The 15,458-nt window shown below is 50.7% G+C and overlaps 1 protein-coding gene across 4 annotated transcripts; it reads left to right on the forward strand.

Annotated features, from left to right (window-relative positions):
- Window positions 1-1,203: 1,203 nt before the first annotated feature.
- SLC25A38 (solute carrier family 25 member 38) lies at window positions 1,204-11,946 on the forward strand. 4 transcript variants are annotated; one of them, XM_025913190.2, is made up of 7 exons: window positions 1,204-1,603; window positions 6,640-6,761; window positions 7,322-7,406; window positions 8,137-8,316; window positions 8,552-8,720; window positions 10,349-10,515; window positions 11,652-11,946. In XM_025913190.2, exons 1-7 carry the CDS (start codon window positions 1,535-1,537, stop codon window positions 11,772-11,774), a joined length of 915 nt encoding a protein of 304 aa, XP_025768975.1. In that variant the 5' UTR covers window positions 1,204-1,534; the 3' UTR covers window positions 11,775-11,946. The 4 variants fall into 4 exon arrangements, with proteins under 4 accessions (XP_025768975.1, XP_086576618.1, XP_086576616.1 ...); XM_086720492.1 differs by having other exon boundaries at window positions 7,328-7,406; XM_086720490.1 differs by lacking the exon at window positions 1,204-1,603 and adding an exon at window positions 4,720-4,935.
- The last annotated feature ends 3,512 nt before the right edge of the window (window positions 11,947-15,458 follow it).

Below are 15,458 nucleotides of genomic sequence, written 5' to 3' on the forward strand. Positions count from 1 at the left end.
AATAACACAGAAATGAAGCCTTAAAATAACAGCATCTTGCTCCCTAAATTATAAGTATCTTTCCTGACCTACATTTCCCCCCAGTGGAGAATGAATGCTAGAAAGTAGCAAAAATTGTCATGAAAAGTTATTCTGCAGGTAACCAGGTACATTGAAGTTGCGTGCCTGCTTTTTTCAACAGGAGTGTCAGGATCCCAGTAGCAATACTTTCCCATGTCTCTCCCAGACAAGGAATGATGGGAAGGTGGGAGACCATAAAGGTTATTCCCACAGTCCAGATGAGAGATAAACCATGATCTGAAACATCCAGACCAGCGTGGTCCAAAAGAAATGTAGTGTGAGCTACACGTGTAATTTTAAATTCTAGTAGCCATATTAAAAAACAGAAAAAGTTGGGGAGCCTGGGCGGCTCAGTCGGTTGGGTGTCCGACTTCGCTCAGGTCATGATCTCACAGTCTATGAGTTCTAGCCCCGTGACGGGCTCTGTACTGACAGCTCAGAGCCTGGAACCTGCCTCAGATTCTGTGTCTCCCTCTCTCTCTGTCTCTCCCCTGCTCACACTCTGTCTCTATCAAAAAATGAATAAATGTTAAAAAAAAAAATGGAGGAAGCAGCATGCAAAATTAATTTTAATAATATGCCTAACCTGATATATCCAAAATATCAGGTTAATATAATAATAATATAATTATTATAACGTAATAATATAACGATTATTAATAAGTTATTTTACCATATTGCTGTAAGTCTTGAAATGTGGTGCACGGATTTCTTAACAACACTGGTCAATTCCTAGGCTACATTCCCAGCGTTCAAGAGGAAACGCGCGTCTGCCAAGACAATAAAGTGTTTAACGGAAAGTTATTCCACACTGCTTCCGTTTTTTAATACAAATTAACTAAAATTAAATACAATGTAAAATGCTGGTCCACAAGCACACGAACCACACTTGAAGTTCAATAGGCACGGAAGGCTACAGGCTACCTTATGGGGCAGGGCAAGTCTCTACTGCAAACGAGCTCAGCTCAAATCTTGCAGCTGGAGGGAGGCCTCCGCGCAGACGCGCCTTCAAGCTCAGGGAAACCGCGGGCCCTGCAGTTCTGGACGTCTCCGCTAGGTGGCACTAAAGCGAACCCGTTCACCCGCTCCAGACCCGCGGCGTCCAACCCCGGAAGCGAAATCCCACGGTTCCGTGCAGTTCCTCCGGCTTTCTCCACCCCCGTCCCGGTGCATCCTGCCTGTTCTGGGGTCCAGAAGCGTGTTACAGGGCGGGATGGGCGGGAGAGCAGAGCCACGGCCTCTGCGGAGCGAGTGAAGAGCGGCGAGAAGTTCCCGGGGCGGCCTGCCTAGCCACGCAGGGGCGGTGGGAGCGCGGGCCCGGCCCCCGACGGGCGCGGACGGCAGAGCCGCCGCCTGACCGCGTGGCGCCCTACCACTGCGGCCGCGTCACTCTCGCCCCCCGGGGTCGCCAGCGCTGGCCCGAGCTCCCACTGACGGCACACTGAGCCCGGCGCACTTGCCGGCCTCGTCTCCAATGATTCAGAAGTCACGCCCGGCGCTGCTGCAGCCTCAAGATGTCGGAGACAGGGTGGAGACGCTTATGGTAAACTGCGGGGAGTGGAGGCAGGGGTTGGCCGCTCCGGGACCGCTGGCTCGTGGCGGGGAGGGGGGGGATATTCTGGAGGTTGCCAAGGGTCAGCGGCCCTCTGGGAGCCTTTTCCGCTCTCCAGATGCGCGCAGAACAGGTTGGGGACGTGGCGCAGGAGGGATGGATTGACTAAGGGAACTGAAAAGGGTGGGGCGAGGGAGGAGAGCAGTTGCAGCCCTCCTTAGGACCGGCTGGCGAAGGTCTCGCTGATGTTTGATGTCTGGGTAGAGTGGGCAAGGAATTGCCGGGGTCTTGAGGGTGTCGGCGAGCGTGCCCGCGCGACACTGAACGACGTGAGAGCGCTACCGGACGTTGCTTTTGAGTTCGATTCCCAGAGTGACCGTGGTGGGGAGGGCGCTCGGGCAGGTATTTGGACCGTCGCAAAGACCGCTGGTAGCAACAAGCCTGAGAAGAGGTGGATGCTGGAGCGACGTGGGTCCACTGCGCCCGCGGCTCGGGCGGGAGATCACGGTCTGGGTCTCCGCTTCCCGGCCGGCGGGGAACTAGAGCGGCAGGCCTGGCCGCGGGGCCACGCCCCCTGCGTCTGGATTGGCTGCAGTGGTCGTGCCGCCGGGCCTCCATTGGTGGAGACGGAGGCGGGGCCGCCGGAGTTACCGCTCGCGGGGTGTGCAGGCGGGAAGCCGCGTGGTTTAGCGCTGGGAGGGGCGGGGGCGCTGTCCGCCCTCACCCTGAGGTTGTGGTTTCGTCTACCAGCTCTGGCGGGCGGGGTCAGAGGTGTTTTGTTTCTTTTTTAATCCTTAAAAAAGGCCACCACTGGGGTTCTACATCTCCTTTCAGCTCTGACCTCGAGATCTGAATTGGATTTACGATTTAGTTTTTTAAAGGGGAGTAAATTGCCTGGGGAATCTATTTACTATCTGTTTAAGTACTTTTTTTTTTTTTTTTTTTTTTTTTTTACGTTTATTCATTTTTGAGAGACAGAGCATGAGCGGGGAAGGGGCAGAGAGAGAGGGAGACACAGAATCCGAAGCAGGCTCCAGGCTCTGAGCTGTCGGCACAGAGCCCGACGCGGGGCTGGAACTCAAGAACTGCGAGATCATGACCTGAGCGAAGTTGGATGCTCAACCGACTGAGCCACCCAGGCACTCCTATGCTTATGCTTTTGTGTACTGTGTATCATTTGGTTGTTTTTGCCCCGGTTCCTCAAAAAGCCAAATTGTTACTCCTTGTTGTTAACTTGAATAACTTGAAAAGAAAATCAAACATGCCTTCAAAGGATGTGCTTGCCATAGGACAAGATCTTAAGCCTATTCAAATGAAAAGTATAAATTCTGGTTGTTTGTTTTTTTTTTTTTTTTAGTTTTTTTTTTTTTAACGTTTGTTTATTTGTGAGAGAGGGCGAGTGTGAGTGGGGTGGAGGGAGCAGAGAAAGGGACAGAGAATCTGAAGCCGGCTCTGGGCTAAGGGCAGAGCCAGAGGCAGGGTTCGAACTCACGAACTGTGATATCATGACCTGAGCTGAAGTCAGATTCTCAAAGGACAGAGCCACCCAGGTGCCCCAATTCTGTTTTTTGGTTTTTGTTTTTTAAATAATGCTACTACGTGTGTGTGTGTGTGTGTGTGTGTGTGTTAACTATTAGAGGTTAGTTTATACTGCTGGTATATATTTAGCATCTGCTGTGTGCTAATGGACCTGGAAGTTTACAAAGTTAAAGAAGTTACGGACTCTATTCTTTATTCAAATACTTATTAAACCAATAACATCTCCAAGCTTTGTGCTGTGAAAATAAAGACATAAAATAGTTGCTACAGTGGGGGGAGGGGGTGTACTTGGAGCATGCATGTGAAGGACAGCAGCCTGAAAACAAATTCCGGACAATACCTGCGAGAGCCTTGGGGAAGCTGCACGGAGAACTTCTCAGAAGCTGTAAGCACCTTGTCATTCCTACGGCCTTACTGGAGCAAAGGGCTGAAGGGAGCCTGTCCTGGGAAGGGGCGGGCTGAGCCCACTAAGCCTTATCCTATGGAATTGTGCTCAAGGGAGAGCCATATGCAGATTTCCTGTAGATGACATGACTCATCCATTTTTGGCTGTGGGGCCCCATTTTGACTGTGCACCAGGCTCGGTGGTCGGTGCTGGAGGCACCATCGTGAACAGGACAGCTAGTGGCCTCTTCTGTCCTCGACCCAAGGGAGGTGGGCTCAGGTGCAGTGGAAGTATTGGAGGAGGAGCCTGAATGCCAGTGGGGGGCAGGGATTCGGGGCTTTCCCACAGCAGGGGAGATCTGGGCAGAGGCCCCCCCTCCCCGGATGAATCAGAGGCAAGAGGAGCTAGGATGGGGTTTTCTGAGGCTAGAGGAAGGCAGAGGATCCCTTCCGGCTGCGCCCTATGCAAGAGGGAGGAGGAGGCTGAGAACACAAGCCAAAAAGGAAAGCAGGGGCCCCTCGATTCATGGAAGGCCTTGTAAGCCTAGCCAGTGGCTTCAAACCCTGTGACTTAGAACACATTCATAACCGCTGTGAGCTCCAGTTCCGTCTGTAAAATGGGTTTAAAGATTTAGCTTTTCAAAGGGCTGTGAGATCTTGAGGTGCTATGCACAGATGCCTCATCCAGTGCTTCTCCAGTTCAGGGGAGGGTGGCTTCGTAGGGTTGAGGCTGGAGGTTGCCGAGGAGGCCACTGAGATCCACGGGGCCAGGCTCTGGGGACACTGAGGGTCATCAGCCAGACTCAGTCCTGAAGCAGTCGGTACAGCTGATGGGATTTTGGAGCGGTGGTGGGGTCCGGAGCTGACGGCCAAGAAAGATTTCCTGAGACATCTTCAGGGCAAAAAGGCGCACCGGAGCCTGGAGGCCTAGCTATGGTCAAGCTAGGGTTGTTTTTCCCTCCAGCAAAGTGTTAACATCTTTAAGACCGCAGGGAGTTCCTGGAGAACTCTGCCGGCCTCAACTGTCAATGGGCCGCAGGTTATAAGGAAATTTAATTTTATCTGCCATTTCCTTCTGCATTTGCTGAGGAGTCTTACGCGACTCCCAAATGTGCTGCTGGGATATCTTGTGGGGTGGAGTGGGGGCAAGAGTGTGGGCAACAGTTGGCTGGGTTTCCATTTTGGAGTGTGAGCTGTAGATGCCTGGGGGCGTTTGGGGGGAGTGCTGGGCTTGGCCGTCGGCGTTGGTGTGGGCGTTGGGTGTGGGTGAGGTGGCGCCCGAGGGGCTGTGGCTGGAGGAGATAAGAGGAACCACCACCACCCTGGCTGAGGGAAAAGGGGAGGGGAGCCGAAAACCGAGAGGCAGCCAGCTGTTTGAAATGTGTCCCAGAGGAGGCCGAGTAAGAGAAGGCCCGGGGGTGGGAAAGGGATCCTTGGTGAGCGGGAGAGGGGTACCTTTAGCTGGATGGCAAGTCGTGGGGGCTGAGGGGTGACCAGCCAAGAGGGAGGGAGGTGATGTGGCATCGGGCTGGAAAGACGGGGGTTCGAGGCTCACTGCCGGGCAGAGTAGAGGATGCCAGTTGTTTGTGCCCTTTACACACGGCTTCCAGGTTATCGGAAGGAGCAGGACACCCCTTCTGGCGGGACAGGGAATGGTGTGCCGGCAGACCGGTGAGGTATACGTTTTGCTTGGTCGTACGTGTTGTCTTACTAATTCTGTCACCCCTTCGACATTTTGCAAGCCGTTTGAACAGAGTTATAACCTCCAGTATTTATCATCTGAACTAATTTCGTCTCTTAAGTGGGTTCAGTTATCATGGGAGACCTGCTCGTCTGCTAGAAACGTGGGGTGATCTCTGTCCCCTGGGGGACAAATAACCACAGGTTACAAACATTTTCGTTCTGGGTTGGTGGCTCTGTGTGTATAACCGGTGACTTCATCTTAATCGCGTCTTAGGGCCACAGCGTACCATTTATTAAAAAATAATAGTGCAGGGGCGCCTGGGTGGCGCAGTCGGTTAAGCATCCGACTTCAGCCAGGTCACGATCTCGCGATCCGTGAGTTCGAGCCCCGCGTCAGGCTTTGGGCTGATGGCTCGGAGCCTGGAGCCTGTTTCCGATTCTGTGTCTCCCTCTCTCTCTGCCCCTCCCCCGTTCATGCTCTGTCTCTCTCTGTCCCAAAAATAAATAAACGTTGGGAAAAAAAAATTAAAAAAAAAAAAAATAGTGCAAATGCCATTTAATGAGGAGAGAGAAGGAAGGTCTTTTAGGATGGAGTTTGCCCAGTGTCTCCTTTGGAAAAGAGGGCTTTTCTTCCGTGGTTGGGTTTTTTAAAGTGCCTTCCTCACACATTTGTGATCGAGTGGATTCCGAGGCAAGCTTTGAGACCTCTAGTGTGTCGGGCTCCGAGGAAGTACATCTAGCCCTTGCCCCTTCTGGTGGTGCCTCTAAATTAGCCAGCGTGTGTGACTGTCCTGGTTTAAAGGAGAGCCACCAAACCCGGGGGTGGCTGCTGGTCCAGTGCACTGTCTGTGATCTGCTTAGGTGGCAGGGAGATGCGTGGATAGGAGAGAGAAAGGGAAAGCTTTAAGTTAAGAAAGTTCATAGGTTTTTCAGGAAGTAGCCCATGTCTTACATTGAAACTGAACTTGCGGTTTCATTTCTCTGTCTTGCTCCTATAAATATCTACAGGTTTGATAAGCAAGAGACCCCGGTGACCTTGGTTCAGACACTCCCCTTCAGTTGACTTTGCTCTGTGAAGATAAGGAGATGGCCAATAACTTGTCTCTAGCTAGACCGAGGGAGGTGTGGTTGGGGGCCTGATTCACAGATGAACGTGGATAGACATTGCTCCCCAGGATGTTCCTGGCTCCTCAGCACTAGGGCTGGAGAGATCCCAACAGCAGGATATTATGTTCTGCGCAACATGCCAGCGCTGTTCATTCCTGGGAACACTTTTCCCTTCTCTGAAGTGGGAAGGTAATACAGAGCACCACCGGACGGTTTTCTAAGCCACCCCTAGAGAGCAGTTGACTGGTCTCGGGTGGAGAAGGCTGAGGCCCCTGGCGACCGAGTTGCTGACCCAGCGTTCTCTTGCCCTGCAGCTGCATCCGGTGATCAAAGCTTTCCTGTGTGGCTCCATCAGTGGGACCTGCTCCACCCTCCTTTTCCAGCCCCTAGACCTCCTCAAAACTCGCCTGCAGACTCTCCAGCCCCCAGCCCATGGGTAAGGCCTGCCGCCCCCCATTTCTTTGAGGAACTGGTTTCAACAACTTCTCTCAGACACCGCTGCCTCTCAGCAATGTTAAGTCAATGCCCATCCTGCTGGATGCTTCGAGAGAAACACAGGCCAGGCCCAACTTTTCACCCCACCTTTTCTTCGACATTTCCTGTTAATTGAATGGGGGGACATTCGCATTTTCTCGTGCTAGCCTGTAATGTTTTAACTGTGCTGTCTGCTACGAGACGTGTGGGTGGTTTTCTGGAAATAATACAAATGTTAAGTGGCTCTTTTATGCCCCTACTGGGCCTGGCACTGTGGGAAGTATACGACACGCATGCAAAATGGGAGGTCATCCTTCCAGTGTGAATGCACAGATCGACATGTACGCGCCAAACCACGAACGTAGCTGAACTCGGAGTTACCCCAAGAGGTGTTGCCGAGACTCCCGAGCGTTCTTAGGAAAGAAGTCCCGCAAAGCGGGTCTTTGGGTGGGGAGCTCTTTTACGAGGATGGGGGTCTAAGTCATTTTTTTTCATCTGTGTCTCCATTCTGTCTGCTTTCAGATCCAGGCGTGTTGGGATGCTGGCTCTTCTCTTGAAGGTGGTTCGCACGGAGAGCATTCTGGGCCTTTGGAAAGGGATGTCTCCCGTAAGCTGCGTTTTGGGTCTTCTCTTGCACCCTTTGCTGTAATAGCCAGCCATTTCTCATGCACCTCACGTATCCTCTCGTTAGGATAGGTGAGCGTCCTACGAGGTCCTCGGTTGGTCTCCTGCTGCTAGCTCTGAGGGCTCAGGGAAGGAAATGGGACGTCTGTATGCCCTTTGGGGGCAAGCGGCAGAGCAGATGTAGCTGGTGCCCTCAGCTGCCAGCATGTCCTTGTCCTTGCCCTTCAGAGCACGCAGGCCACACCTGCATTTCTTTACCTGCCGGCTTTCCTGGCCCTAGGAAGTCACTTTGCCGGAAGTGAGGAAGTCACTTTGCCGGAAGTGAGGAAGTCACTTTGCCGGAAGTGCCAGGAAATTAACGCTCACCCAGGCCCGCAGCAGCCCATTAGTCGACGGAAGATGACACTGGATACTTAAAACTCTCACTCACCCTCCTCAGATGGCGGGGTAACAGGGAGGCGCCCTACACCAAGATTCCCAGAGTTCCCCAAAGGGATTGAGTTGCCCAGGGCAGTAGTGGCTTAGGGAACACGCCCTTTGTCAGCTGCCTTCCCTCCTGTCTCTCACTGCCCCTTTCTCTTCTTGGTGTCCCTCCGCACCTTCAGTCGACTACTGGCACACAAACCTTGGCCTTGTTTTGGGAAAAGCCGGCTAAGACGGTGTCTTACTGTGTCAGCCTTTGACTTCTTCCCCCCCTCTGACGTTTTCTGCAGTCCATTGTGAGGTGTGTCCCCGGCATTGGTATCTACTTCGGCACCCTCTACTCCTTGAAGCAGTACTTTCTGCGAGGCCATCCACCAACCGCCCTGGAGTCAGTCATCCTGGGAGTGGGCTCTCGCTCAGTTGCAGGGGTCTGCATGTCACCCATCACTGTGATCAAGACCCGTTACGAGGTGAGTCTGACTGCTCTAGGCCTCAAGGCTGGGTAACCAGAGGCACTGGGCCGCCGTCCGATGTCCACCCCCGATTTAGAATCAAAAATAGAGGCTGCTGTGGTCAGAGAACCCAAGCCACGTGGGAACCAGAGCCCCCGGTGCCCCGGTAATGCCACATACCCTGGAGTCGCATTGGTTGTTACTCCAGCCCGGGACCGCCCTGCCAGCCACTGGTCCTGTGCTTCCCTTGCAGAGCGGGAGGTATGGCTATGAGAGCATCTACGCAGCCCTGAAGAGCATCTATCGCAGCGAGGGCCACCGGGGACTCTTCAGTGGCCTGACAGCAACACTTCTGCGTGACGCACCCTTTTCTGGAATCTACCTGATGTTTTACAACCAGACCAAAAACATCATGACCCACGGTACGGACGGTCGAAGGTGTGGCGGGGAAGAGAGAGCTCCGGGACCGCAGATCCTCCCTGCTTCCTCTGCTGTGTGACACTGTTTAATGTTCTTAGCAACTCCAGATTCTTGGCAGAGTTTTAGGAACTGAGCCATGTCAGGTGCTGGGATGCAGTGGTGGTCATGATACACTTGGTCCCTGCCCTCTCCAGTTTATAGTCTCTTATGGCAGAGTACTGGTAGTACTAAAAATCTTGGGGCGCCTGGGTGGCGCAGTCGGTTGAGCGTCCGACTTCAGCCGGGTCACGATCTCGCGGTTCGTGAGTTCGAGCCCCGCGTCGGGCTCTGGGCTGATGGCTCGGAGCCTGGAGCCTGTTTCCGATTCTGTGTCTCCCTCTCTCTCTGCCCCTCCCCCGTTCATGCTCTGTCTCTCTCTGTCCCAAAAATAAATAAAAAATGTTAAAAATCTTGAGTGGGGTAGGCGGTGAAGTAAAGCGTGTTTCGCAGAAGTCCTGCCATAATACTTTGCAGAGTTACCCCATCTTTAGATTGCTGGGTCCTGCCCAGGGCCTCCTGCATCAGAAGCTTTGGAACAAGACCTGGGAGTCTATTCCTCAAGAAGCAGTTGGTGGGATTCTCATCAGACAAGTCTGGGAAATGCCAGTAGGGTAGGAGCTGGAAGGAAAGTACCATTTCACCTCCATTGCTGTGTTCCCAGTTAAGAGTGGTTTTGAACCTCTGTTGGGGTGGAGAGAAAGGTGCCAAACCTCAGGCGTTCTGGCACACCCACCCCACCAGCAAGCTCATTTGGATACGACAAGGACACAATCAGTGGGCAGCAAACGTTCACCCAAGCGGAGCCAGGTGCTAATGGAAACACGTTCTGTGGCATGAACCTGTGTTCAATAAGGGGTCTCTGGATAATTCGAGAAAGGATATGCAACCAAGGTCACGTAAGTGGGAAAGCTGGCATGCCATCATGACGGTGGTGATCAAGTACAGTTGGGGTGCTTTTTAGGAGGCTTCCTGCTCCGCCCAAGGCACCGGGGGCCGTGACACTGCAGGTCACAGCCTTCATTTTGCCATGGAAAGTTAGGGCAGTAAGGGAGCTTGGATGTACACTTTTGATTTCTCTATATGTATAATTGTTTATTCCCATCTGTTTAAGAGCAAGTTGCAGGAGGGATGCCCCTTTACCCTTAAATATCTCCATGTCAGGAAGCTCATGACATTGGTTTGACCCACTGTGGGCGATACTAACTTTTTATCACTTGGACAAGATAGTGTCTCCACTGAAAACTCACTTTTTCTTTTGTCATTTGTAAGCGTCTCACTGGGGAGATACCTGGAGTCTGCATACATCTATATAAAACATCCTGTTCCTTTCATTCATATGTTTTAGCCCATGATTCTTGCCCGAATGAATTATGATGGCGATAGTTGTAAAAAAAAAAAAAAAAAAAAGGCGAATTTTAACTCCCACTACTCCATCTACACATAGTGTACCTTTAAATGTCTATTTCTTAACCTTGTCTGAATCTACATCCTTCTAACTTTGGGGAAGGATTAGTGGTCAACTTAGTAGGGATACTTCTGAGTTGAGTGTGGGATTTATTTGTAACCGAATGTTGCCTTTGTCCTATTTCAGACCAGTTGGATGCAGTCCTTATTCCTGTTGTAAATTTCAGCTGTGGGATCTTTGCTGGTATTCTGGCCTCCCTGGTAACTCAACCTGCGGATGTCATCAAAACTCATATGCAGCTCACCCCAGTGAAATTTCGGTGGATTGGCCAGGCGGTGACCCTCATTTTCAAAGTAAGGCTATGGAGTAAATATTGGTTCTTATTGGGGTTACGGCTCTCTCTAGAGCAGTATCTTGTGCCCTTTACACATTAGAATCACTTGGGGAGCTTTAAAAACGTTCCCACTCCCTGGGGCGCCTGGGTGGTTCAGCCGGTTAAGTGTCCAACTCTTGATTTTGGCTCAGGTCATGATCTCACAGTTCATGAGTTTGGGTTCCACACTTATGGTGTGGAGCCTGCTTGGAATTCTCGCTCTCCATGACCCTCCCTGGTTTGCATTCTCTCTCTCTCTCTCTCTCTCTCTCTCAAAATAAATAAAGAAACTAAAAAAAGAAAAGTCCTCACTTCCAGATCATAATCTGGGCTGGTGATATCTGAATGCCTGGGAGCAGGTGAAGCCCGGATCAGTAGTTAAGTTCCCTAGTGATTCCAAGGTGTTGCCAAGGTTGAAATCACTGCTAAAAACCTATGGTTGGTTGCGGGGATTTTTTGGTGGTGGGTGGGGGAAACTGACTACATTAGGACAACCAGTTATATTTGTTAAACTTGGAATTGCTGGGCTCCACCCCTTACCTATTGAATCAGGTGAGCAGGGAGGGTCTAGTCATCCGATCAAGGACCTAGGAGGAACCAGAGTCCCCAAAAAACCCCACAAACACATTATTTTGTTTCTAGAAATTTGCTCTAGAGGAGTAACAGGCTTTGTCTCTAATTCTTATATTATGAAACTATGGAAAGAAGCTCCCTCCAGGCAGACAAATCATCATAAAGGCACCTTTTCCTCTAGCCTGGAGCCAGGGCCCAGGTCTTGGCATGCAGACCGAGGTCTGGGACTCAGCCGCCAGCTGGCACTTGGTGCCTCTGAGCTGTGTAAGCTGCACAGCGGTATAGGCAACCCTTGATGAAGATTTTCAGCCGAGAAATGCATTCCCCTGGATAAAGCAAGAAAGGTTCGCAACTGTGCCAAAAAAAACCTTTTCAAGTTCATTGCCTTCTTGGGTCCATTATTCATACTCTTGGCATTATCTATAAAAGTCTGAAAATGAAGACTCAACAATGGGGTAACGGAGACCCTCGCTCTTGTGTGCTAGGGGTGTTCATTGTATTGCTGCTTTGCTTCCAGAGTGTTGACGTTCATTTTCCTTGTAGGATTATGGGCTGCGTGGCTTCTTCCAAGGTGGCGTCCCCCGGGCCCTCCGCAGAACTCTGATGGCAGCAATGGCATGGACAGTCTACGAGGAGATGATGGCCAAGATGGGCCTGAAGTCCTGACCGAGAGGGGCCTGGGGACAGATGGGCTCTGTTGCCTTGCCCGGCTCTTGCCGAGGGCTGCTCCGTCTCACTGTCCCGGAGTTAGAGGATGTCCTGTCTGGAAAGCCAGGCAGCTATGTCACCTTCAGTTACCCAGTTTGAGTAGAGAATAGATGGGCCCGACTCAAGCCTTCAGGATCTCCCGAAAGAGGTGTTACTGATGCGTACCGCGCGCTAGGGAGTTAGGAGAGGGTTTGCCCATCCTGCAGGACTTCTTAAAAAGGGGTTTCTGGAGAGAGCTCTGTCAGGTGGCTCTGCTTCACCTACACCCACCTACACCAGGCTGCTGTTTGGATCTGTCCTTGGGCAAGGAATCGCACTGCCAGAGAATCCGCGGACTGGCGCTGCGGCCGAGGCGCTCCAGTGGGGGAAGCCCATCTGCTGGGAGAGGGGTCCTTGTCACCAGGCTGAAGGCTGTGTCTGGGGTGCTGTTAGGACGAGGGGAAAAAAGATGTTGTTACTTAACTGGTGGTTACTTAATCACCTGGAGAGCCTCTAAAGAAGTGGGGACAGTGGCTTCTTAGCCTCTAAGTGTCCAAATAACGTTTTTTTGTTCTTGGCCTCAGCCCTGTTTTAATTCTGAATTGTTCTGGCATTTTTTTTTTCTGCTGCTAAAATTCACATAAATAAAGTGAAGCACTTTATCATTGAAAACTGTTTGGAAAACCTCAGTAGTGTCCCCTCTGTGTTCTAAAATAACCAAATTAATCCAAGGCGGCTGGCTCTTGACCTATATAGGTCCTTCGACCTAAACATCTTTTAAAAAGCTTTATTTCACACATTGTACCATCCCCTCATTTCAAATAAACCAATCCGTGATTTTTGGTAACTTCACTGAGGGGCTCAACCATCACTACGGATCCGTTTTAGAACACGTTCAGCCCCCAAGATCTCAGATTTAAAGATCTCATTCTGAGCCCCAGCCGCTGGGAGCTATTGATCGCTTTCCGTCCATCACTTGCCTTTACTGTGCGCTTCCTATGAATGCAGTCGTACAATTTGTAGTTTCGCATCTGGTTTCTTTCGCTTAGTGTAACGCTTTTGAGGTTCATCCATGTGGCACGTTCAGCACTGTCCTTTGTTGTGTGCGTGGCCACATAACATCGTACTATCCATTCCTCAGTTGAGGACTACTTGAATTGTTTCCACTTTGGGGCTCTTAGGAATAATGCCACTGTGAACGTTCACATAAAAGTGTTTGTGTGGACCTAGCTTTTCATTGCTCTTCTGGAAGTATGTGCCTAGGAGGAGAACTGCGGGATCATGTGGTGGCGGTGTTTAACCGTCTGAGAAACTCCCAGACTCCAGACCATCCTCCGTTCCCACCAGCAGTGCGGAAGCGTTCTGATTTCCCCACATCCTCCTCCACACGTTATTGTTTGTTTTATTTATTGTAGCCACTCGAGTTGGGTACCCAGGCTTTTCTATCAACTTTTCAACTTTGGAAAGAGCCATACGTTTATCCAGACAGCAGAAAGAAGATTGGTCTCCTGGTTAAGGATATGGGCTGTGATCTAGGTGGCCCAGATGGAAAGCCTGGTTCTCTACTTATTTAGACACACTTTGCAACTGTTCCTGTAAAGCGGGGATCGGGATATTCCCTACCTCCTAGGGCGATGGTGAGGGTTAAAAGAGCAGATGTTTCTGCTGCATTGTGGTAGGTTCCTGGGGCCGCACAGCCAGTGACCAGAAATTGGGTAGCCTCTGGCAGAAATTTGTTCTGGAGCCTAAGAGTCTTCATCAAATCAAAATGTCAGCAGGGACATAATTTTCTCTGAAGGCTCTAGGGGAGGATAGTTGTGGCTTCTGGTGGTTGCTGGCAATTCTTGACACTCGTCACTCCAATCTGCCTCCGTCTCCACCAAGCCTCCCGTCTGTCCATCTGTCTCTGTGTCCAAATTTCTTTGAAGGACACGAGTAACTGGATTCGGGCACACCCTACTCTAGAAGGACCTCCACTTGATTGTATCTGCAAAGACCCATCATCAAATAAGATCACATTCATAGGAACACAATTCAACCTGTGATGCATATAAATTTAATTATGTTTATACTTTAGGTTTTAGGTTGAAATGTCCCATTCAAGGGACACCTGGGTGGCTCCGTTGGTTAAGCTTCTGACATCAGCTCAGGTCATGATCTTGGCAGTTCGTGGGATCGAACCCTGTGTCAGCTCTGTGCTGACAGCTCAGAGCCTGGAGCCTGCTTTGGATTTGGTGTCTTCCTCTCTGCCCTTCTGCTTGTGCTGTGTCTTTCTCGCTCTCAAAAATAAATGTTAAATAAGTAAGTAAATACCCTATTCAAAATAATGGAGGAGTATGGAGAGGGCAGAGGAGGATCCTAATCTCAGTGACCCTGAAGCCACCAGGGCTTGGTGACCTAGGTGCGGGAGGCCCTGTGCTGGGGAAAGCAGGAGGTCACGTAGGACAGATGTGTGCTGGGACAGGAATGGAACGCAGGCCAGTCACTACAGGCCTAGGTATAGTGTCTGCCTCCTAAGAACTTGGGTCCTGAGTTAGGGTGTTCGGGTCATCTTTGACCCTCATCTTGGGCCAGCGGAGCCTAACTCGTCAGTGGGGGACCTGCCAAGAGCCCCTGGGAGGGGAGGGGCAGAGGTGAGGCCCAGAGGTACAGGCTTCCCCCCAGTTTGCTCACCTTCTACTTGGTTGGTGAGTTTTGGCCACCAGAGTCCCCTTCCATGCTCATTTGTTCTTTGGGGGCAAATGAGGTTTGGAGGAACAGTCTAATTTTCTCTAAACATGGGGTAAAACTGGAATTTGCCCTTAACCCTGATTCCAGAGGGATGTGGTCCTGGATATCTGCATATTCCAGGCCCCAAGAATTTGTCTTTCCTGCAGTCTGTCACAGCTATTAAAGTTTGTGAGTCTCAGCTGGCTTCGGAAACTCTGCCCAGTGCCTCTTTAACAAGTTGACTTGTTCTTGGCTGCCTCAGACTTCAAATTATTTAGAGGCAGAGCTTTGTGGAAGCAAACACTTGTCTGGCCACTACAGAAAAGGCCTAGTAAGGCATATGGGCCCAAAGAGGACAGAAGCAAAGATTTCAAGCTGCCGTTACATTCAGTTTCTATAAATATATAAACAAAATATTTCAAACACAGAGTAGGGCAAATGGTACATTGGCCCTTCATTCGCATCACTGAGATGAAAACCGACGATCAGGATTTTGCCACTCTTGTCTTTCCACTTTCTCCTTTATGAAAGCAGATTTCAGACATCAGGCTATTTCACCCTTCCCATCATTCATCTCTAAAAATCTGCAGCTCTAAAAATAGTGGACATGTTTCTTTTTTTTTTTATTTATTTAAAAAAAAAATTTTTTTTTTTCAACGTTTATTTATTTTTGGGACAGAGAGAGACAGAGCATGAACGGGGGAGAAGCAGAAAGAGAGGGAGACACAGAATCAGAAACAGGCTCCAGGCTCTGAGCCATCAGCCCAGAGCCCGATGCGGGGCTCGAACTCACGGACGGCGAGATCGTGACCTGGCTGAAGTCGGACGCCCAACCGACTGCGCCACCCAGGCGCCCCAAAAATAGTGGACATGTTTCTTACATAACTACAATGTTTTTATCCCACCTGGAAAACGCTAACAAATTTTTTGCATATCCTCCAAAACCCAGCCCAT

This window comes from Puma concolor, chromosome C2, assembly GCF_028749965.1.
Source record: "Puma concolor isolate L17-30 chromosome C2, mPumCon1.1.hap2, whole genome shotgun sequence".
NCBI lineage: Eukaryota > Metazoa > Chordata > Mammalia > Carnivora > Felidae > Puma > Puma concolor.

Bases quoted from the DNA above. Each gene is read 5' to 3' on its own strand.
- SLC25A38 (XM_086720490.1), top strand. From the start codon at position 4,735: ATGCCTGGGGGCGTTTGGGGGGAGTGCTGGGCTTGGCCGTCGGCGTTG. The intron at 6,762-7,321 runs GTAAGGCCTGCC...GTCTGCTTTCAG, and splicing joins CTCCAGCCCCCAGCCCATGG to ATCCAGGCGTGTTGGGATGC. The intron at 8,317-8,551 runs GTGAGTCTGACT...CTTCCCTTGCAG, and splicing joins TGATCAAGACCCGTTACGAG to AGCGGGAGGTATGGCTATGA.